The sequence below is a fragment of the Myripristis murdjan genome, chromosome 17 (assembly GCF_902150065.1).
Source record: "Myripristis murdjan chromosome 17, fMyrMur1.1, whole genome shotgun sequence".
NCBI lineage: Eukaryota > Metazoa > Chordata > Actinopteri > Holocentriformes > Holocentridae > Myripristis > Myripristis murdjan.
In genome coordinates this window covers 34,493,898-34,517,732 of record NC_043996.1, presented here as the reverse complement: position 1 = coordinate 34,517,732, position 23,835 = coordinate 34,493,898, and the positions used below count along the sequence as shown (strand labels likewise).

The 23,835-nt window shown below is 44.0% G+C and overlaps 1 protein-coding gene across 1 annotated transcript; it reads left to right on the top strand.

Annotated features, from left to right (window-relative positions):
- Positions 1-1,002: 1,002 nt before the first annotated feature.
- cyp7b1 (cytochrome P450, family 7, subfamily B, polypeptide 1) lies at positions 1,003-23,321 on the top strand. The gene is made up of 6 exons (XM_030075424.1): positions 1,003-1,219; positions 12,082-12,218; positions 13,426-14,046; positions 15,794-16,000; positions 17,539-17,717; positions 22,417-23,321. Exons 1-6 carry the CDS (start codon positions 1,137-1,139, stop codon positions 22,708-22,710), a joined length of 1,521 nt encoding a protein of 506 aa, XP_029931284.1. The 5' UTR covers positions 1,003-1,136; the 3' UTR covers positions 22,711-23,321.
- The last annotated feature ends 514 nt before the right edge of the window (positions 23,322-23,835 follow it).

Below are 23,835 nucleotides of genomic sequence, written 5' to 3'. Positions count from 1 at the left end.
AAAATAAGAAAGTAACAGTAAAAAAAAAATACAAGAAAATTACGAAAAAAAATTAATTAAAAAAATAATAGAAGACATAAAATAACTTTAAAAAATACCAAAAAAAAAACACAAAATAAAATAACAAAAACTATATTCATACAATTCGTCTGTTTAAAATAAATTCCAGTATAAGAAAATTACATGAAATCATCCCAAAATATGCTAAACAAAGTACTACTACTGCTACTACTAATAATAATGATAATCAGAAATGCTTTATTGATCCCAGAGGGGAAATTGGGTATTGTGATAATAAGAATAAATAAAACCACTAAAAGATTAAAAGAAAATACAAGAAAATTATCTGAATAAATCAACTTTTAAAAAGTAAACGAACTTTAAAAAAATAAAATGAAATGAGTTTTGTTTGGAGGATGAAACAGAAAATAACAGGACAGGCAGCGAGCCGCATCCCGTCAACATGAAACTAAAATAAAGACGATCACAGCGGGACGGAAGTCCCCCGCAACAAGGATATGCGTTAGATCACTTTTCAAAATAAAAGCCCTGGGCTCGGCTCCTGGGTTTCAGTGATGAGATGAAAGCATCGATGACGCAGTGTGTGTGTGTGTGTGTGTGTGTGTGTGTGTGCATTAGCCGCTCCTCTCTCTCTCTCTTTGTGCTGTTGCTTAACTTCCTGTGGGTCAAGGTTCATCTTGATTGTTTCTTTTGTCTGAGCCGCTGAGCAGCAACACGATACCTGCGCAGGTGAGAGCCACTCCTGCACGTCAGGATCAGCTCAGCCTTTTCCCACAACCAGGATTAATGCACACGCAGAACTAATACACACATTTATTCATAATGCACACATTTTTTTTTAAACTTCTAGGACACATGTTTTTATATATTTTTTTTCTGTTTCTTAAAGTTGAATTCTTCATCAGCCGACCCACTTTCGTCGATCAGTGCTTTTATTTTGAAGGCCATGAAAGCAAGTGGTTTGCACTAATTTGACAGCAGCTTCGGCCAGTAAGTGGTGTGTGTGTGTGTGTGTGTGTGTGTGTGTGTGTGTGTGTGAGTGAGAGAGAGAGAGAGTGAGTGAGTCCGGACAGTCTCACACACACTCTGCGGCGTCTGGAGGAAACATCGACAACATGCTGCTGCTGCTGCTGCTGCTGCTGCTCCTCCTGCTCAGCCTGCTGACCCTGAGCCTGCTCCGGCCGCACCGCAGGACCAGGCAAGACACACACACACACACACACACACACACACACACACACACACACACACACACACACCGCACAGCGGAGCGTGTCCTGCTGCAGCTCATTTAAAGCGGCGGAGCTCAAAGCCTCTTCGTGCTGCTTCTTTCTGTCTTTTCTCTGAGTTGATTTTCAAATGAGCTGAATCCTATCGCATCACATTGTATCATATTATATTTATTTATATTTATATTTACGTGCCTGAAGAAGACAGATATTACAATCTGTCATACATATGTGCCTGCTATGCAATGCAAAGAAGGCATATATTATAATCCGCCATACTTTATTATTATTATTATTATTATTATTATTATTATTATTATTGTTGTTGTTGTTCTTGTTGTTGTTGTTGATTGTTGTAGTTGCTGTTGTTGTTGTTGTTGTTGTTGATTGTTGTAGTTGTTGTTGTTGTTGTTGTTGTTGTTGTTATCATTATGTGCCCTCTTTGCAATGCAAAGAGGGCACATATTATAATCTGCCATACTTCTTTATTATTATGACTTACTTTACTCTTCTTCTGTACTTTGTTCAGTTCGCTGCTCCTCCACACAGCGAACACAGAAAACGTGCGGCCTGAGTGGGAGAAGTGTGCTGGGACTTTTATAATCCAACGCTCCGATTTTTCGGAATTCCACTGTTTTAGTATCTGTTTTAGTTTGGTAGAAAACACAGTTTAAGTTTGGAGCTTTCTTTGGAGTTAGAGTGAGCAGAGTGCAGAGGCCCTGGAAAATCGTCTACACGCCCACAATTTTCACTCCACATGCATAAAAATTGGTAAAGTGATAGGAAAATTGGTTGTGCTTCTGAAAATCAAACTACAGAAGCAAACCGCCTTAACGTTTTGACAGGCTGAGCCTTAACGAGGCAGGAGTGCCAGCTCCCCCATAGACGTCCATTATAACTGAAACCCAAAATCTGGGGAGTGAAGGAGAAACTCACTTTTCCACCTCGCTCATATTCAGACATTTTGGGAGTTGGCACACAATTTTCGCTCAACTTGCCAACCAAAGCCTTACGCTTCTGCCGATACGTTTTATTTCCTGATAGGATTTACTGTCATCAGTAATAAAAGCTTTTTTTTTTCTTTTTTTTTCAACTTTGAGCAGAACGTGTCGCAGCTGCCACTGTCACTCATGCTGTGAACACTGCAGCCTCTCGGTCTCCATGGCAACGGCCTGACGCCCCTGTCCCAGAACCTTCCTTCTTCCTTCTTTAGCAACACCTTAGCAACCATCTCAAACCCCATAGGAACACCATAGCAACCACCTAGCAATGCTTTAGAAACCATCAGGAACACTATAGCAACTGCCTAACAACACCTTAGCAACCATCTCAAACTCCATAGCAACACCCTAGCAACCACTCAGAAGACCATAGCAAACACCTACCAATTCCTTAGAAACCATCAGAAACACCATAGCAACTGCCTAACAACACCTTACCAACCATCTTAAACTCCATAGCAACACCCTAGCAACCACTTGGAACACCATAGCAACCACCTAGCAATGCTTTAGAAACCATCAGGAACACCATAGCAACTGCCTAACAACACCTTAGCAACCATCTCAAACTCCATAGCAACACCCTAGCAACCACTCAGAACACCATAGCAACCACCTAGCAATGCTTTAGAAACCATCAGGAACACCATAGCAACTGCCTAACAACACCTTAGCAACCATCTCAAACCCCATAGCAACACCCTAGCAACCACTCAGAACACCATAGCAACCACCTAGCAATGCTTTAGAAACCATCAGTATCACCATAGCAACAGCCTAGCAACATCTTAGCAAGTTTCAGAGATGAAAGTCATAAATTTACAAGAAAGAAAAACCTGGAAATAAACTCAAATTTATGAGAAAAAACACAGATTTTTTTTTTTAACCAGATTCAGCAAAGTCAATCAGTGTGGCTCCTGGACCAAAAAAAGTAAAAGAACTAAAGTATTTTTCCATTTTTTTCCCCCCTCATATATAATATATATATAAAATTTCATGTTACTGTGTGTGTGTGTGTGTGTGTGTGCGTCTGTGTGTGTGTGTGAGGATAAACTGAAGGGAGATACAGCTGGACTTTATTGATTATTGTTAACGTTATTTTAATTTACTGGCCAGCTACATGAAAAACAGAACTCCAATTTCCTATTTTCTGAGAGTCAAAATCTGCCTATTTTAGAAAATAATTCTGACACAGCAGGAATCCTGGCAAGAACATGAGTCTGGTGTCAAAATGTCACTAAACCTGAGAGCTTTCATCTGCCACAACTGGTTTCAGCAGCTGCCTGCCCCACATGCTGACAGGACCCTTCAAAGTTTTCCCAAAATGCACTTCACTTGCACTTTCCAGTTTTCTCCGATGAATTATCAGAAAACATCCGACACCTCCAGGACCCCAAACATGAAACTGCTCCAGTTTTACTGCTGAAACTTTCATTTTTCCCAACATACTGTTGCTCTCAAAAAAAAAAAAAAAAATCAGTTGCTCAGGATTGTGACACTGAGGGTGTAAAACTGACTTGTTCAACTGCTGAATTTCCATGGAATGACCCAAGAGCAGCACCGTGGGGAAAAACACTGATAAAGACGCTAAAGACTGAGTCAAGAAAATGTTTTTCCAGTGAATTTCCAGTGAATTTGTCACCGTTTCTGTTTTGGGTGAGGCTGGTGTTAATCACGGAGGTTAGCTTCACAGCGGGTGAGTAAAGAGCAGATAAGCACTGTGAGGTCACAGCAGCGTGTCGAGGCGAAGCCAGGATTGTTTAAAACACGTCTGATCCCAGATCTGCCCACTCCAACCTCAGATATCAAGCTTTCCAAAACAAACCACACTTCCTCTTACAAAATGACTGACAGCACAATGGGCTTATCAACCACCGCCGCCTTATCAACCACGTCAACGCCATGTCACCTGCCAGCTGACCGACGCAGCCGCCAGAAGCTGTATAGAGTCATAATGTGAGGAGGATTTTTATTTTTTTTTTACATTTTTTTTTTGTTTGTTTTGAATCAATCATCGTTTTTGTTGATCACAAGTTCAAAGCCGATAAACAGCGATTGAATAATGCTAAACATGATGGTAAAAATCTCTGGAGTGTTTTTTAATGAAATGATGGGTCAGAAAATGAATGTTTGTCCTCTGTTTGTTGAATCTAACAGTTTTGCTCTCACTAAATCTAATGACATAGCTGATCACTTTAATAATTTGGTGGACCCCAGGAGGACTAGTTACTACGGTATGGTTACTACGGTACCAACTAATGAAGATCCTTAATGAACTAATAAACTCACAAACTAAACCAGCAGCCGGTCGTCAGTGAGCAGCTTCAGCTCTGAGCTCCCACAGGCAGAGCTGCACAAACAGGGGGGCATTAATATTCACACAGACAATTTTACCAAATCACAAAATCTGAAAAACCTGATCTTCAATGACGGAAAGCAAGGGGCAGGGGAGGAAATATCTACAAAAAAAATGTCTGTGTATGTCATTTGTCCCGGTTACAGGCTTCTCAAGGAAACTGAATCAGGTCAGCTGGGCGGAGTTATCAGTCTGGAAGACAGCGGCTTCATCACTTCATGCTGTTCATTGGACTAGACTGGTGGCTAGTTGAGATATAAAAAATCTCCTTGAGATATAAAAAATGATCAAGTGATCAGGAGTTGCCTGGCAGTTTTTGTCTTCACTGTGCGACTGCAGCCACACACAGGAGGCTGCTTCCACGTCAGATCACCAAATGGGCGTCACTGTGGCCGCTCAGATGTCGGCTGACTGTCAGTGGACACTGTTTGCGTGGTGACCACACAGAATTAAAACCATAGAAATCTATGATTAAAACAGGTTACTCAATGTGTTATGAAGAAGTCGTGCTCATTTCACTGATTTCTGTGAGATCAGGTTGGGCAGACTCTATTACCACGTTATATGACGCAGAAAACGTCACGTTACCATGACGTTAAAGAGTTAGTTGACGCCCCAAATGCTTCCCGTGGCGTCTATTTCAGACGTTGTGGGAGTTCTATGTAAGTCTGTCGGGTTACCCAACTCGACGAAAACTGGCGAGAAACGGGTGCCTGATGAGTCGGCATGTGACGCTCAGGGACCCGGACCATCTGTCAGGCTGTTGACACGTTGGGAGTGACAACGTGTTGAAATATAACAAAAGCAGGTTTTAAGAGCAACTCGGTCCGTGACCGACATCAACTTCCTTCCGGTTCGTTGTTAATAGCGTCCGTGGCTACCACAACAACAAAAACGTATTTTTACTACAATTTCGTAGGGAGATCTGAAAGAATGTACACCGAAATGACAAAACTACGGATCGTATACATAAACCGAATGGATACTATGAAAAGAAAGTGTACATCTGTCGCTAGAAAAGTTATCAAAACAAAGCTAAAGCCACAAGTTATCTTAAAATATAGCAATTTCCACCAAAAGTAGAAGGGATGTCCGCCATGTTTTTTGGAGAAACCGGGCAGTCACGTGACCGAAAGTATGTCCGCAGAAAAGACCAGGCAGATAAAACGTACCCAAGTCACAATTTCAGAGCCGTTTTTGTGAAATGACTACGTTTTGCCTTGTGGACCAACGTAGCTATGACACAATTTGGAGTGAGACTGGGTTGCCTAACCCTAACCCCACCCTGACCCTAACCTCAACCTCTTACGTCATACCTAAACCTTAACCTTACTCTAACCCTAACCTGAACCCCTTACTTTAGACCTGATCTTAAACTCACCCTCCCCTAAGCCTCTACTCTAAACCTAAAACCTTAAACCCACACTGACCTATACCTACACCTCAAAACTCACCTGAGCCACGAAGACCAGTTTTTTTTCTTAGCCCGGCAACCATTTTGATCTTCAAACAGCCCTCAGTAACCCCCCCCACCTTGCGTGAGTAGCATGGAGGACATAACGCCTCCTGTGTCTTCAATTATTAAAACACAAACAGTTACCGGACCTTTGCAATAGCTGGGGAATGCGGGGGGACAGGAGCCAGTAACAGGACCCACCCCCCCACTAACCCCATGAAGCGCTCCTAGCCGTAGATTTATTATTAGGCCTAGGACCCCGATTTGTTGCAACACGTAAAGACCGGAGGGGAAGGGGTGACTCCATAAGGCTGGACCAAGTCTGACAGTTCCTGAATCCAAGTACCGGACGTCAAGTTCTGCCACTTGGTTTCACACTGACCCTGGAGCTCTGTCGAGGCGGGTTGTTCTTCAGGGTTTTGGCAGATCAGTAACGGACGTGGGTCACTGCCTTTTCACGCCAAAACTCACAACCAAAGCCGCTCGTACGACCGAAACTGGAGCTGGAGTGTGCGCGAGATATCGAGTGTATTATTTCCTAACCTGACCCCAGAGGCTTGTGGGATTAAAGTCTTCCCTGATGAATGATTGGCCGCGCCGCAAAAGCCAACCAGCACAACAAGCAGGCCAGATAGATCAGAGAGAAGTTGTCCTTGCGTCACCATGACAACGCTGCAGGAGCCCATAAAGCCTCATTTACAGTTTGTTTTCACAGCTCCACTTCCACAGTCGGTGTAACAGCTCCGCCCAAACGCTTTGCTCCGCCCACACCACCACGTTCAGACGGAGCGCACCTGTAGCCGGCCGCCGAGCTCAGAGAGGAGCGTCCCACCTGAAGGAGCGTCCCACCTGAAGGAGCGTCCCACCTGAGGGAGCGTCCCACCTGAGGGAGCGTCCCACCTGAAAACATCTGAGTTTTCTGTCCAGTCTGTTGTTGCTGCAGCGTCACAGAGCCAAAGTCCAGGGTTTATCAGCACTGCTGATAAACATTTTGTGAACACTTCCTGTTCGCCTGTGGGATCAGTTAGTGGTTTCTCTCTCTCACACACACACACACACACACACACTTTTAGAAGAGAGTATGCATGGTGAGTGTGTGTGTTGCCTGCCTGTCTTCACACAGCAGGAGGACACACATGACGGACTCAAGAAAACAATAAAAACTAAAGTTGAGCAGCGGTCCTGTGTTGGTGCACAGCGTCTGAACCGCTGGGAAACGCCGCTGGGATTGAGTTGGGGTGGGGTTAGGGTTGGGGTTGGGGTTGGGGTAAGGGGTGGGGTTAGGGTTAGAGCTTCACCAGGAAACTTCACACAGCAGCAGCTGCACATCAATTTAACAAAAGAGAAAACACAAAGACAAATCAGAAAACAGCACAACAAACTGAGAGCAGAAACCACGAGCCGACAGCACCGCCACGGGCACGCCGAGCGGCACGAGCGGCATGACGAGCGGCACGACGAGCGGCGCGGCCATTCGGCTACACGCCACCAACATGGCGATGTGCCGCCCTCCTTGCGGTGAGCGGTGGCTGCCAGCGGGAGGCTGGAGCTCTGCGGGGGGAGGGGGGGGCGCTAACCCTAACCACCAGCTGCTCCGGTCAGACCCTGCGGCTTCACAGCAAAAAATCCTGTTTTTTTTTTTTTTCTCGCAAATTTGTGAATACATAATATACAATATGCATATAATATACAGTGCACTATGCCTTTAAAAGAAGCCTCACAGTTCCCTGTGCGGTGATGCTGGAAGGGGGTGGGGGGATGGGGGGTAGGGGGGGGTATAGGCGGCGTGCTCGCCTGCTGCTGCTTTGCAGTTTGGGATTTGCTGCTCTCGGCCACTTCCTGTGTGGGGGAGATTTCCCATCACAGCAGAATGTAATTAGGACGCTCCTCCCGCCCCCGCAGACCCAGTGTGAGTCAAACTGGTCTCACTGGAGCGTCTGCACAGAAACGTGAACCTGTGAGAGCTCGGTGAGGAAGCAGAGAGGACACGGGCAGGACAGGCCAAAAATGCTTCATGATTACATAAAGTGGTGAGGGGGTTTTGGGGAGGGGGCTGGATTTTCCCATGCTCCTCTGCTGCTCTCCCAGTCATACTGAAACCGTAAGGCTGTGGTAAGCTCCTCCCACGGGAGTCACTGGCATGCCAGGAATCCTGCGACCCCCGACCCCCGCCCCCCTTCATTGTGTTCGACATAGACAAAACATTTCAGCGCTGCCTCCTCTCTGTGAGTTTGGCTTCTGACTGATAACTGCACGAGTAAACACGATTAAAACAACCTGTAGGTTCATGTCAGCGTGTTTGCTCATGTATTCTCCCTCAGGTAGAAATTTACTGCTGTGTGTGTGTGTGTGTGTGTGTGTGTGCAGCCCTCGCACAGCGTGTGTGTCCGTTCGGGAGGCGCCGGCTCGCTGCTGCTCGCTGGGCTGGGACTTTCCACTCTGTCTTCATTGTTTGGCTCTTGGCATCAAATGAACTGAATTTTAAAATGTTCTGGCCTTTTGGGGAAAGCGTAAACAAGCGTAAACAAAAAACTGTTAGTTGCAGTTAATTCTGCTCCTCATCGAGAGGAAGAGACCTGGAGACTCGCTGCAGCTCCTGAAAATCACCGCTGCACACAAATGAAAGCAAACAAAAGAGTGTTTGTGCTCGATTCGCCTGCCTGTGTCTTTTTTATCAGCCGGTACCTCGCCGTCTGTTTGCCTTCCCAGGCAGCCGAGACGCTCCCCTGCCTCGGCCTTCTGTCAGCTGACAGCCACCAGCCGCCTTTACTGTGTCACATAGAGAGAAAACCTTTCATAGCGCTGACTAATTATTTATGTTTATATATTCTATGTTATATTTTAGTATTATCAAGCTGTGTACACTGACGTTCATGTTTCTAACCGCTGATGGGAAGCTTCTCTCTGCTCCTAAATGAGTGCCAGGGGAGGTAAAGTGGAACAGGGTCACTCATGTGGGTCATCATATGTGGTCAGAGGTCAAAGGTCACAGCGCAGCAGCAGTAAATAAACTCATGTTACTTGATGACGATGGTAAAGAACGAGCAGCTCTGGAAATCAAAGCTGAGCAGAAAAGTTGGAAACATTTTTTTTTTTTTCAGTTTCACATTATAATTGGGATTATAACACATTTCATGTATTTCTGTTTTATTTTTGGCTTCAGCTACTGTTTTCATTTCACCAGCGGCGGGGGATGTTTATTTATTTATTTATTTATTTATTTTATTTTTTTCGGAGGGGAACTCACACAGTCGCCTGTGATATTTCTGTAATATTTCTGTGATATTTCTGTGATATTCCTGTGATATTCCTGTAGTTACTCGCTTGCGTCTGGGGGAAAAGGGACTTTGAATTTGCACTCTGGAAACTTTGACAGCGCATTATTTTATGTTTTTAATGCTAAAGTGTGTGCGTGCAGCCGGGTCCCCCTCACTTTCAGAGCAGCTGCTGATTTTCATTCTGATTTAAAAAAAAAAAAAAAATGTTGCTTGTGAGAGGGGTAGAGTCTGATATGTTGCCGGAGGCTGTGCCAGAACACTTTTCAACAAAGCAGCTAATTAGGATTAATGGAGCTCACCTCTATTTAGCTCTTCTTAACGCCACAGGCTGTGAATTAGTGTCTGATCTAAACAGCTTTATGAGCAGCAGATGATGTGAATCGGTTTTTGCTGCGAGCTGCAACACTGTGACACAGAGATCCATCAGCGGCAAGCAAACCAACTCTTCTGCCGACAAGACACACAACCCCGTCTACATCAGTGGAGCTGAGGTGGAGCAAGTGAGCAGTTTCAAGTTCCTGGGAATCAACATAACAGAGAACCTGTCATGGACTTCACATATCTCTGCCCTGGTTAAAAAAAGCTCACAAACGGCTGTAAAATTCCCACGCCACGTTCTTGTCAACTTCTACAAAGGAGCGATTGAAAGCATCCTGACTGGAAACATCACAAACTGGCATGGGATGTGCACGGCCCAGGACAGGAAGGCTCTGCAACGAGTGACTAAAACTGCCCAAAACATCACTGGCACCCATCTACCAAGCATCAGTGAGCACGTTTACATGCACACCTTATTCCTGTATTAACTGGAATATCCTCAATATTCCGGTTGTGCACGTGTCATGTAAACACACCGAACCAGATTAAGGTCATATTCCAGTTGGAGAGAATCCCGAATCAGACCCCTGGCATGTGCCTGTTCCAACCGGAATACTGTGCCATGTAAACTCCTTAGTCGGAAAACTCCCCGAACCGGAATATTCAGTCACGACTGCGCATGCTCGACTCACAATGAATCCTGGGGCGTCTTTGTTGCTATGGTTACTGCAAGCGGGGAAAACGGCATGGCGAACAGCAGCCAGAGCCGGACTTCAATATCACGGAGGATATCGATGGGAGAAAACATCGAAATAGCGACAGAAGAAGAAGAAAAAAAAGAAGAAGACGTTGAAGAAGACTTCTTCGTCTGTATTTCCGGCAGACCAGACGCCTATACGCGTGCTGCTGCCCCCCGCAGGCTGAGTGTGGCATTACATCAGAGAGTGGAATACGCCGAAACACGGGAACATGCCAAGTAACATGTAAACAGAATATTCCAGTTGCCGCAGCGCAGTGACCTTAACCGGAATATGGTGTGCATGTAAACGTAGTCAGTGATATCGGGGAGGTGAGGTGAGATCCTAAAAGACAACAGCCCCCCCAGCCACAGCCTGTTCACCTGCTGCCGTCAGGCTAAAGATACCCACCAGACTACAGAGCAGCTTTTTCCCTCAGGCTGTGAGACTAAATGCACCATCTGCACTCCTCCATGTTTAATAAATCAATCAAGAGGGAACCACATTTTAATTTCATTATACAACCTGTTGGATAATAACCAATAAACTTCCTTGTATCCTTGACATGGCAGCAGAGTTGCCCTGAACCAAAGGCCCACGAAGGTCCGTGCAGGTTCAACCCGTTCTGTTTCTATGGGCTGTGCTGTTTGCTGCTGTGATCTGTCCACAACTGTTGGATTATGTGGTGATACTTTTTTTTTTTTATTTATTTTTTTTAGGATGAATGTGTTTCTTTCTGTCTACCTATCCATTTATCTATCTATCTATCTATCTATCTATCTATCTATGTATATCTCCTGTTCAACCTGCTGAATCATGGCCTGCGTGGTATCGTGCACACACACACACACACCGTCTGTACGTGACATTCCTCAGAGTCACTTGTTCACCTCCTCCAGCTCTGCATTCAGCCTGTCAGGATCTGCCCGGGCCTGGCAGCGGGCCTGGCACCGGGCCGGGCACCGGGACGCCGTACAGGCATGAAAACACTGCTGTCGGGGTTAGAAATTAACAGCTGCTCCTGGCAACGCCCTTGAAAAGGGCCTCTGAAACAAGAGCAGGCAAAAAAAGAAGTGACAACAGATCTTCGTTTTATTCATACCGCCGGGACTTGCTCTCCCAGGCAGAGAGCAAACATTATAAATATTTTATGGGTGATTTTAAAAGAAGACGCTGTGTTGGCTGTTGTCCCTTGCTGAATAAAGGTTTTTCACTTTTTGTCACAATCAGAGAGCCTCGGATTACTGGGCTGTTGTTCACAAGACAGCTCCACAGTCATCTGTCTTGGTCTGGTAAAGGTGACAACGTGAAAGAAGTCAACCGCTACAGAATTTAAAACAAATAAAGCTGTAGACAGTCTACTCTAAGGGCCAGATAGAAAATGTAAGACTCAGAAGAGAGACATAAAGCAAGCAAATAAAACCATGACAATAAAATACGAGTCCTAAATAGAAGAGAATCGCAAATCAGCAAAACAATATCAAACACAGTGAAAGCATGAAAATGAGGTCCAAAAACATTAATAAAGTCAACTGATCTATGCCGATGTTACACGCGAAACTGGAATTCCCTCCAAAGAAAATTATCGGCTGGGTTTGCATCATCGTTTCCAACGTTCGGTACGGGTTTGGTCACACCGCAACAGCAAAGATTTATTTATTCTGAAATTGATTTTTCTTTTGCAGAAGAGACGGTGAGCCTCCACTAATCAAAGGCTGGATTCCTTACATTGGGAAGGCCTTGGAGTTTGGAAAAGATGCCCATAAATTTCTGGAAGAATATAAAAAGAAACATGGAGACATATTCACAGTACTCATAGCAGGTTGGTGTTCAAATTGTACTTCATGCTGATATATTATTATTAGTTATTTACAGTCATTTTCTCTCCCAGGTAAGTTATAGCTGACACTCGCAACTTAGAATAAATACAGTATAATAACAGAATAAAGCTCAAATTCCTGACTCACGGACATTGCAAGAAACCAAAATAATGTACAAATCCCGGAGTCTGCTATTCATTTGACACGACCAGATGATGGTATTGCAACTGTCGTGTGTCCACTGTATTTATATTTGGGTTTAACTTCACATTCTTGCCGTGTTCTCTCTTTTTTGTATCTGTATCTGCCTTTCAACAAAGTTCCACGATGTCTCATGAATCCATTCGGAAGCTACATGCATTTCTACATGAAGCCACGCCCACAGACACACCCCACCGTGGTCAGTCGCAGTGAAAAATTAATCAGTTCTTCCTTGCTCCATGACCAACCTTTCCACCAAGTTCTCAAATCTGCTGAATTTTTTTTTAGAGAGAGCCTTTTAATACCCTGAAATAAACAGGCCAATGGAATGGGGAGCAATGGAGAAAAAAAAAGAAAATATTAAGGGGTAATATAAAAAAAAAAAAAAACTAAAAAAAAACCTTGAAAATTCTGAGATTATAAAGTCACAAAATTACGAGACAAAAACTGTGGAAAATAGTTTTTCTATAAGCGCCGTGCTCAGTTGGCGAAGGAAAAAATTCCTTTATAAATAAAGTGAAGTATAGATAGATAGATAGATAGATATACTTTATTGATCCCAACCAGGGAAATTCTGGTGTTCCAGCAGCAACAGTAGAAACATACAATAAAGTTAACTAAAAAAAGAATAAAGGCTAAAAATATACAATAGAGACTATAAAGACTAAAGACTCAAAAAATACAATAAGGGCTAACCTAAGGAAAGGAGATACGAGATGTGAAAATATACATATGGAATGAGCATGACAATATACAGATGGCGCTGAAGTATATGCATGATTGTATAGATTGTATAGATAAGGAGAGTTAGTATGAAACCAGGAGACTAAGAACCAAGTGGCAGAACCTGAACGCCCGGGACTGGGACAAGGAACTAACCGCCTTGATTCAGCCTCTTAAGGAATCCACTTCCCCTCCAGTCTGAAAAACAGTGTGAGTGTATATTAACTTAGGCTGTAATATACAGATAATCCTCCATCAGCTGCTCTCTGCTCTCTCGCCCTCCAGGTAAATACATGACTTTCATCATGAACCCTTTGATGTATCCAAACATCATCAAGCGCGGCAAGCAGCTGGACTTCCACGAGTTCTCCAACCAGGTGGCCCCCCGGACGTTCGGCTACCCGCCTGTCTTCAGCAGCAAGTTCCCCGGCATGCCTGATCAGATCAAGCGCTCTTTCCACCTCCTCCAGGGAGACAATCTCACTCCCTTATCAAAGAGCATGATGGGTAACCTCCTGCTGGTCTTCAAGCAGGACCACCTGGACAAAAGGCAGATGGAGGACTCGGGCGAAGGCGGCTGGAGAACGGACAGCATGTGTGAGTTCTGCAGCAAGGTCATGTTCGAGGCCACTTTCCTCACCTTGTACGGCAAGCCGGCGTCCAAAAGACGCCACAGCAGCATGGAAACACTGAGGGAGGACTTTATCGAGTTCGACAAAAAGTTCCCACTGCTGATTGCACGCATTCCCATCTGGCTGCTGGGGAGGACCAAGGCGATTCGGGAGAAGCTGATCAACTACTTCCTGCCACAGAGAGTGTCATGCTGGTCCAACACGTCTCAGTTCATCACGAGGCGGGTGGAGCTGTTTGAGCAGTACAACTCGCTTCGAGACATGGATAAAGCAGGTAGCATACTTATGTCATTTGAGTTTGGTCATGTGGAGCGCTGCCAGCATGGATGTTTGCTCTGTTTTATGACTGCCAGCATCTTCATGACCGTAGGTTCACTAAGCCCTCGTTCAGACTGCAGGCGAATTGGATTTGTTTCTCAAATCAGATCTGTATGACAGACTGTACACACTGTTTATTTGCCAGTGATCAGATTGGATTTGTATCTCCTGACATCACCAGTTTATCTGCATGGGTTGCTATGATGACAATGTTAGGCGTCAGTAACTACGTACGCTGATGACGCCTTTCCAACGTGATGAAATATGCAGCTTCCTCCCCCCAAAGTGCCGGCAGACAGTTTCTTTCAGCGTCGCTTGTCCTCTGTGTTGTCCTCCATATCGCCCTGGCAGCAGCAGCAGGGATTATGGGATTCGGCCCAGCGGCTCTGATGTGCCTCCGTCTCTCTGGATTTGATGTGGTCGTTGTGTGTCGCGTTGCGAGTGATGTGACAGACAATTTGAAATCCCATTTAAGCATCCAGAGCGTTTAGACTGAGACACATCTGTACAAATCTGACTGGAATCGCTTCTCAAACCACCTGTGCAAAAAATTATAGTCCATGTGGTTTTTTGATGTCCAGACTTTCTAAAATCAATCTGGACATAATCTGGATATGACAGATTATGTCCAGGATAATCTGGATATGGCTGGCAGTCTGAACGAGACCTAACTCACCTTGTTGATCTGTCATGTCTGAAATGCCTGTGGTCGCAGCCATACAGACGTTTTTCCATTTCACATTTTGCTAAAGTATAAATTACTGTGGGAACACCTAGCTAGCTTCCAGAAAATTCATTTCAACTTCCCTAATTTCCTGTGACAACAGTAATTGGTTTGATTTAGATTTTGCTCATTATTTGTTGGACCTCTTCACTGTAAGTGGCTAAATCCTTTGTTTAAGATGTCACACTTGTATGGAAGGCCTTTCAGTGTTCAGGTTTCAGCTTATTTGCCATATGCCTAAAAACCCTATAACTTTTAAAAGCAACGACACCCCCCAACGCACATTCATTCCACATATTAAAAACATAGTGCACAAGAAAAACATAAGAACATAACACATGTAAAGACTCAGCAGTAACCAAAAAAGAATATAAAACTGGGTAAAAAAAAAAAATAGTTTGAAAGTTTCAGTTCAGATTAATCATAAATGAAGCCGTGTTAGCTGCAGGCCTGTATGAGAGGCAGTGCCGTAGTCCACAGAGTCCTTGCATGTATAGATTTGTGTTGTGTAAGTGTTCAAGAACAAGGCCATACAGATTGCATCATCACAACAGATCTATGTGATCTGTGAGCAAACTGAAGGGGGTGGCTGAACGCAGGGGTTTTACATTCTGTGGAGGGAATGACTAGTTCCTCAAACATTTCATCACAACAGAGGTGAGCGCCACCTGATAATCGTCAAGACTTCAGAGTGTCTTAACAGTAACTTTGGTTATTAGACATGAGTTCGTCGTGATGACTCGTAGCTGGGATGCATATAATCTGAAACGCAGGTGAAATAAAACACGGTGAAATAGTCCGTCCTCCTGTGGTGATGTGTTTAATGACCTCACAGACCACTGGCATCTACAACGCTGCCTCAGCTCCATTATTACGACCTCGGTTGTGTTTATTTTCCTACATAAAGGAGCAGAAATGAGCCTTAATGGACATCTCTCCAAACCAAACATCTGACCTCTTTGCCGTTTCCTGTTTCCAGCTCATCACTTTGCCATCCTCTGGGCGTCCGTGGGGAACACGATCCCGGCTACCTTCTGGGCCATGTACCACCTGGTGAGCCACCCGGAGGCCCTGGAGGCTGTCCGCCAGGAGATCCACAGCCTCCTGAAGCTCTGGGGGATGGACGACTTCAGCGACCGAGACATCAACCTGAGCAGAGAGCAACTGGACCAGCTGCTCTATCTGGGTACTTTCACTGGCACTTTGTCTGATGTGATGCTGACACTGTTTGTTGATCCAGGGCAGGTTTTGCAGCCTCACATCCATTTACAGCAGGGTGTGAACTACAGCTCAGCTCCCCTTAATAAGGCTTGAGGGAATAAGGCAAGCAAATTTTAAATTCTGCGCTGACTCGGGGTGTTCAGGTTTCTTCATTTATTGTTCCAGTTTTCCTCAATCAAAGTCCTGCCCAGTGTCAGGGGCCTGACTCAGGACAGACAGTTTATTTGATAGCAAGACAGAAAGAGAATAAACCAGGTTAGTTTAACATCATCAAACCTTCAGCAAAGTGTAAGGATTATCCTGTGTGAGGCTGGATTATCCTCCAGTCTGCCTCAGCACCACGACAACAGACACAAATGTGTGTCTGCAGGGTGAAACCACACAGGCGACAACAGCGACACCAAGTGGTGTGACAGATAATCCAAGATGGAAGAAATGACATCTTTAGTCATCTGGAGAGGACACATACATATACTACATATATGTATAAAATATATGTATGTATGTATATATGTATATGTGTGTGTCTGCGTATTTATCTATCTATCTATGTGTGTGTGTGTGTGTGTGTGTGTGTGTGTATAAATGAGACCAAAACTTCTATAGATTTCATCGACTAAAACTCAGACTAAGTCAGGATCAGCTGCCAAACTAACGGAGCGAGGGATGGCCTGACGAGCAGCGAAGCAAAGTGACCCTGTTCAGTTTTAATATGTGAGCAATTGCGAGTAATCCATGACTACCTCGTGTGTCAAACCATTTTCAGAAGTGACTCATTGTTTAACTGCTTATGAGAGCGCGTTAAGGATGCCTGAGGCCAAGCTTCCACACCTGGTTTGACTTCAGGGCTCCCGGATGTGTCCACAGGTGTGTTCTGGTTTCCAGAACACGCCTACAGCTCCCCAGTCTCCCCTTGTCCTTATAGCTTACAGAAAACACATTTTTACATTCATATTTTATACTTTATATATTTTTATTTATACATCTGGTACCTTAAATAGTTCCTTAGTTTAACTCTTAGTTTTTAGTTTTTACTTTTTTTTTTTTTTTTACTATTTTACTTTTTTTTTTTTTTTAACTTTTTTATTATTTTAGTTAGTTTGAACTATTTTTTAATGGCTATTATGAGTGAACATGGCGTCAGGAGGCTCGCCTTGTGCAGTCACAATAAAGGAACCTTGAGTCTAAATTACAACTCAAGTCTACATTAGAAATTTCAATTTGTACTAAAAGTGGAGGAAAAAGTTTAAATTGAAATAAAAAGCAGCAGAATCAGGATGACAGAAATGCTCCCTGGATTCAAAGTGTTTCATCAGGACTCAGAGGTATTAAACGTTCATGTGTTCACTCTGAAGCAGCTCTTCACCTGGCGTCAAACACACACACCTGTGGGCACGGACCATAAGAGAGCATGTCTTTGTATTGTTTGTGCAAACTGAGGTCCGCGGGCCGCCGCCGGCCGCCAGGCGCCACGGTAACGAGCACTCCGCTCTGCCTTCACAGAGAGCGCCGTCAACGAGAGCCTCCGCCACTCCTCGTCCTCCATGAACATCCGGGTGGCGCAGGAGGACTTCAGCCTGCCGCTGGAGGCCGAGCAGTCGGTGGCCGTGAGGAAGGGAGACATCATCACCCTGTACCCGAGGAGCATGCACATGGACCCCGAGATCTACGACCAGCCGGAGGTACGGGAGCCACGGCACACACACACACACACACACACACACACACACACACACACACACAGCACTTCCTGTGGTGGAGCTGTGATGCATGTGTGTGTAATCAGCGCTGCACAATTGCACAATACTGCACAAGTTTCACAGGGAAGGGGAGCCAGGAGGAGCAGAGGCAGGCTGCACTGGGGAATAACAAAGATTTAGTAACCTGAGCTAGAGACTAGGGAGCACAGGGAGCAGGAGGAGCACAGGGAGCAGGAGGAGCATGATACTGTCATAATGGTCTTTGTCGGTGTTGGTTCTGTGCTAAAAGTGTGATTTTATCTTGGGGGCTGTTTTGCTGTGGAAGTGAGTGGAGAGCTATAAATCCAGGGGGGTTTGAGCTCGAACATCTGCTTTCTGTTAGCAAGCACAAACCAAACCTTCCCTCCTACCTCTCCAGAATAGAACTTGTAGAACAGTGGTTCTCAAAGTGGGGCCCGGGGCCCTCCAGAGGTCCTTGACGGTCTTCCAGGGGGTCCTCAGCAAAATGAGGACGAGTTTAAAGGCTGTGTTCAGATCTGAAATCTTTTTTAATAATTATGAATATTCTTTTGCTAATTTAAGAAAAACTGGCTCAGCAATAAACCTTCCCTTGTAGTTTGAACTAAAATTTGCACTGATTCATGCAGCCCCAATCAAGCTCCCAACACCGCCAGGCCCCGCCCCCTCGCCACTCTTTTCATGTCATTTTCCACTCGGATCAGTTTAGTTTTTAGAGTTCCCTGTTTTGTTTTATAGAAAGACATTTTTGGGAAGTAATGTTTCATGTGAAATTCATACTTGTGAATGATGAATCATTATTTCTAAACAGGACATAGTTTCATCATATTTGGGTCAAAAATCGACCGGCCTCAAACAGCTTGTAGTTGTTTAATACGGCCCCGTCAGTATTTACGATACGATATGATAAACTTTATTGTCCCACTCAGGGAAATTTGTTTTGGACTCAGCAGCTGCGTCGTAAATGCCTCGACAGCCACAATGACAACAAACACTACATCATCAGCAGCAGTACTGCACATAACCCATAACATAACACACACACACACTATACGTACATTATACATGCCAAAAGATCACCATAATAAAGGCACGATAAAAGTTATTGCACAAACTTTGGCCTCAAGCAGCATTGTTTGTGAACTTGATGGAGGTTGGAATGAATGAGTTCTTCAAACGGTTGAGTTTACAGTTTGACTCTGTATCGTCTGCCCGAGGGTGGGAGGTCATATTCCAGATGAAGAATATGGGACGGGTCAGTCGCTGTCCTCTGGGCTCGCCTCAGAGCAGTTTGTTCGTAAACAGACTTCAGCGTCTGACAGTCACTTTCTCCTCCCACCTTCAGGGCCGTGAGCACCAGACGAGCGCGTTTAGTTTTCAGCTTTGCAGTGAGGACGGCATCCCACATCGGACTAAGCCCTCTAGCACTGCCTGATGATGCTTCTGTCCGCCTCAAACGCTCTCAGTCTGCGCAGAAAATACAGTCTTTGCTGTAAACGAGAACACAGACTTTCAACACGCACATTCCAGCTAAAAGTGTCATCTAAATAAACTCCAAGATACTCGTATGAGCTGACCTGCTGACCTCCATCCTGTCTGCCTGCTCTCATCCCTTACACCAACAGCTCCAGTTTTTACCATCAGGTTCACTACTCAGACTCCCACTTGCAAAAACGAACAGATATAAGCACTCCTTTGTACCCTCCGCTGTTTCTCTTTTAAATGCCAGGAGGAAAAGGTAGATGGGTGCAATAGTCTCCCTAATTTGTAATGATCTCTCTAATTCGAGTGATCATTTATTTATTCTTTTTTTTCCCCCTAAAATGTGCACTTAAAATTGTCTATAATGTGCACTTGGAATTGTAATTTACTACGTCCTGCGCATTTGTACTCTTTGTTGTGTGTCCTCCTTCTGTTGAGGAACTAATTGCCCCATTGGGGACAAATAAAGATATATTGATTGATTTGGTTGATTGATTGATTGCTCGATGGATGAGTCATGTATAACAACAGGACTATGGTCCCCAACTGATCTCGGGTCTAACACCATCTCTTTAGTTTTTTTTAACATTCAGAATAAGGTGGTGAGCGTCACACCACTGCACAAAGTTTTCTATTTCAGAAAAATAGGCTGAGGTGCTAGAATCTTTGTGCCGTAGACCGAGAACGGCGGTGTCATCAGAAAATTTAAAAACAAGGTTCCCTGGCTGTTTGTACAGTCATTAGTGTAAAGTGTAAGAAGGACTGGAGAGCTGACACAACACCTGCAGGGCACCTGTGCTGACTGATTTGCATTCTGAGAGGGTTTTATTGACTCTTACCTGCTGACTTCGACTGGTTAAAAAGGAAAAATACCACTTGATTGACGCTCATCTGGCTCAGTTTTGAGATGTGCAGATGGGTTGAAGTGTGTTAAAAGCCGAGCTAAAATCAGTAAATAAAATCCGTGCATATGCTTTTGGGCATTCCAAGTGCCTGACAGTGAAGTGGGTGATGCTGCTGATGGCGTCGTCAGTACCTCTCCCCCTGCCTATGAGCAAACTGGTATGGGTCAAGTGCCAAATTGACTTCTGCCTTAAGCACAGACAACATGTATTTCTCAAAGCTCTTCATAACAATCGAAGTCAGGGCCACAGGTCTGAAATCATTATTATCAGCTGGACATGGTTTCTTAGCTACAGGAACTATGGTGGATTTTTTCCACAGGGCAGGAAGAGTGTGTGCATCTCCAGACCGCTGAAGGACGGGGCACCAAGCTGGACTGAGCTCTTCTGCACATGCCTTTAAGAGAGATGCCGTCAGGGCCAGTGGATTTTTTTAGTGCACACATGTTTAAAGACAGACTGAATCCTGTGTGGGTCAATTACAATCCTACAACTAACATCAGTTAGAATAGTTTCCATGAGATTATTACATTCCTCAGAAAAATCATGGTTTCCAAACCTGGGAAAAAAGTCATTCAGTTCATTTGCCTTCACCAGATCATCATCAGTACTGAGGCGCTTCTTAGTGGTGTTCATGTTTGTAATGGCTCTCATAGAGTCCCGCAGCTTTTTTGAGTCTGAGTTTGACACCCCGGATTTAAACCAACAATTAAAAAGTGCCTCCATATCATAGGAAAAGGGAGTGAAAGCCAGACTTTAGGGTCTGTTTCATAAATAAAAATATATATAAAAAAAAAAAAAAAAAAAGGGAAAATGGTGAATATCTCAGCTGCTGTAGTCCAGTCATTTTATGACTCAACATCAAACAAATGCAACAGAAGCAAACTCATTTGATTTTGTATCCTCAGTATGTCCTGAGTGAGGGAAAAAAAAACCATGAAGAATCCCACTGGGGGAAAGTTTCATAAAAGACCAAAATATAGCCCATTCAAACATATTAACTTTTTTTCTCATGTGAATAGGGTAAACATTTTAATCTTTAGGTATCACCATGAAAATTGCTGAGTTGATTACTTACATATAGACAAATAAAAAATGTATTGCAAGTTTTTTTAAATTGTTTATTGACATGAGCCAATGGTGCATATTTGAATTACATACACAATAATTTGCATAAATGCTACAACAGATATAATTCTTGGGTATAGCCAGGTGAAAATCTCGTAATCAATCCTGTTGACATTTAACAGTCAAATACTAAACATTAAGGTCTGAATGGAACCCATTTAGGCTACCAATGAACATTAAGGAAGAAGGAGCTTAAAACCAGTCTTTAGCAATTATCATTGCAGAGATGAGGTTTGGAGTTGGGTCCGTGAGGCTGTTTCTGGGAGATAAGTCTGAGGAACAAACAAGAGACAAGGAAAATGCAGAAGACAAAAGGTATAGGGTAAAATAAAAAGTGGTTGGATCCAACTATCAAATTACATACTCATTGCACAACTAGAGAATCTCATCTTCATCCTCGTCACAGGCCATCTGCTTTGAATTGGTGCAGCTCACTCCCCTGCAGTGTCCACAGGCTGGGGTGCATCCCATATTGTTTTTTACACAACTGCATCTCAGGGTGCTGCAGTCTGACTGGCAGTTGCACCTTGTAACCTTGATGAGGTTCTCAAAAAGAAAGGAGCATGTCATAACTGCTCCACTAAGGTGGTAGCAATCTTGAAAAATGGCAGCCATTTTGAAATTTCTAAGTGGTTACTTGTCAAGTGACCCATGGAGACAGCTCATCCCAATTTTCATGCTAGTATCATAAGAAGACCACTTTATATGCCCTCTGTAGTAAAACTGTGGAGTTTATGCAAATGTATGCAAATTAGCTTATGTTACTAAACAATTTCAAAAAACTTGCAATACATTTTTTATTTGTCTCAAGGTAAGTAATCAACTCAGCAATATTCATGGTGATACCTAAAGATTAAAATTTTTACCCTATTCACATGATGAAAAATTCATAGGCGTTTGAATGGGCTATATTTTGGTCTTTTTTGAAACTTTCCCCCAGTGAGAGTCTTCGGGGCTTTTTTTTCCCTCACTCAGGACAAACTGAGGATACAAAATCAGTTGAGTTTGTTTCTGTTGCAATTTGTTTGACGTTGACCCCTTATTTGGCTTAAAATTACTGGACTACTAGTTGTGGTAAAGTTGTTCTCCTTAGCCGGGTCAGGCTACCAAGGCAAACCCTCACCCAGCCCGTCTCTCTGTTTGGCCGACAGATGTACCGCTACGACCGATTCGTGCAGGACGGCAGACAGAAGACAGACTTCTACAAGGACGGCCAGAGGTTGAAGTATTACTGCATGCCTTTCGGCTCGGGCGCCACCATGTGCCCCGGACGCTACTTCGCTATCAACGAGATCAAGCAGTTCCTGTTCCTCCTGCTGCTCCACTTTGACCTCCAGCTGGTGGAAGGTCAGCCCAAGGTCACCCTGGACACCAGCCGAGCCGGCTTGGGCATCCTGCTGCCCGCCAAGGACGTTCGGTTTCGCTACAGGCTGCGCGCCGCCTGAACGGAGCAGAGGGCAGAGCTCTGTGTACTGAATGTGTGTGTGTGTGTGTGTGTGTGTGTGTGTGTGTGTTCTGCAGCGCAGGTGTTTCTACAGGTGAAGCACCTCGACCGGCTCTGATGGAGCACAGGATCACTGTCAGCCATGGCCGCACTCCACCTGGACTTGGGGGTGGTGATATTCTGAGAAAAAAACTCAAAATTTCCAGGAAAGAAGCTGTGATTTTACAAGAAAAAAAAATGGGATATTTATGATGAAATTCTGAGATGATAAAGTCACAGATTTATGAGAAAAAGGCTCAGAGAATTTGTTTTTCTTTTCTTTTTTTGTCAAGGAGCCAAGAAGCAAGAATCAGATTCAGCAAAGTGATTGCAATGTGGCTTTTTGACAAAAAAACAAACAAAACAAAACCCAAAAGATGCTGAGATTCATGTTGTCCCACTGAGCATGCTCAGTAGGCTCAGAGCTGACAGGAAGTGTGATGCTGTCTCTCTCAGTCCAAACTGTGGCGTCACTGAAGTGGCACTCTGTAATCTGATTCCTCTCTCTTTAGTTTCAGTCAAAACCTATGCAATTTTGAGCGTGTAATCCATTCACAGGTTGTAAATTGTATTATCTATCCATAAAGAAAGAAAATTTTATAAACATTCCTTTGTTTGGTTTTGCTTTGTTCATGAGGCCTGTTCTTATTCTTGTTTTAACTTAATATGATATAATATGTTAAGCTGATTTCTTTCTGTCAGACCATTAAAGCATCAAAATCTCTGAGTACTGCAGCAAACAATCACACTGGCGTATAAACACATATTAGTCTTATTTTACCTGATGAAGAGCATCAGTCAGCCTCATTTGCTTGAGGGGAAACATCCAAAACCTGAAATTAATTTTTACTGTACCGGCGTGTACCAACCTGTGACTGCGCATTTGGAAGATTTGAAAGAATCCAGAGACTAAAAATAAACCAGTGTCCAGCGTCTATCTTTGGATTCACGATCCATTTATTCACAGAGACCAATAAACATGCTCACCTTAGCACAGGTGTAATGTAACTGTCCACATTCACTGCAAAACAATAACGTTTCCATTCATCAACTCAAACATGAGTTGTGTTCAACGTAAGAACTGCAC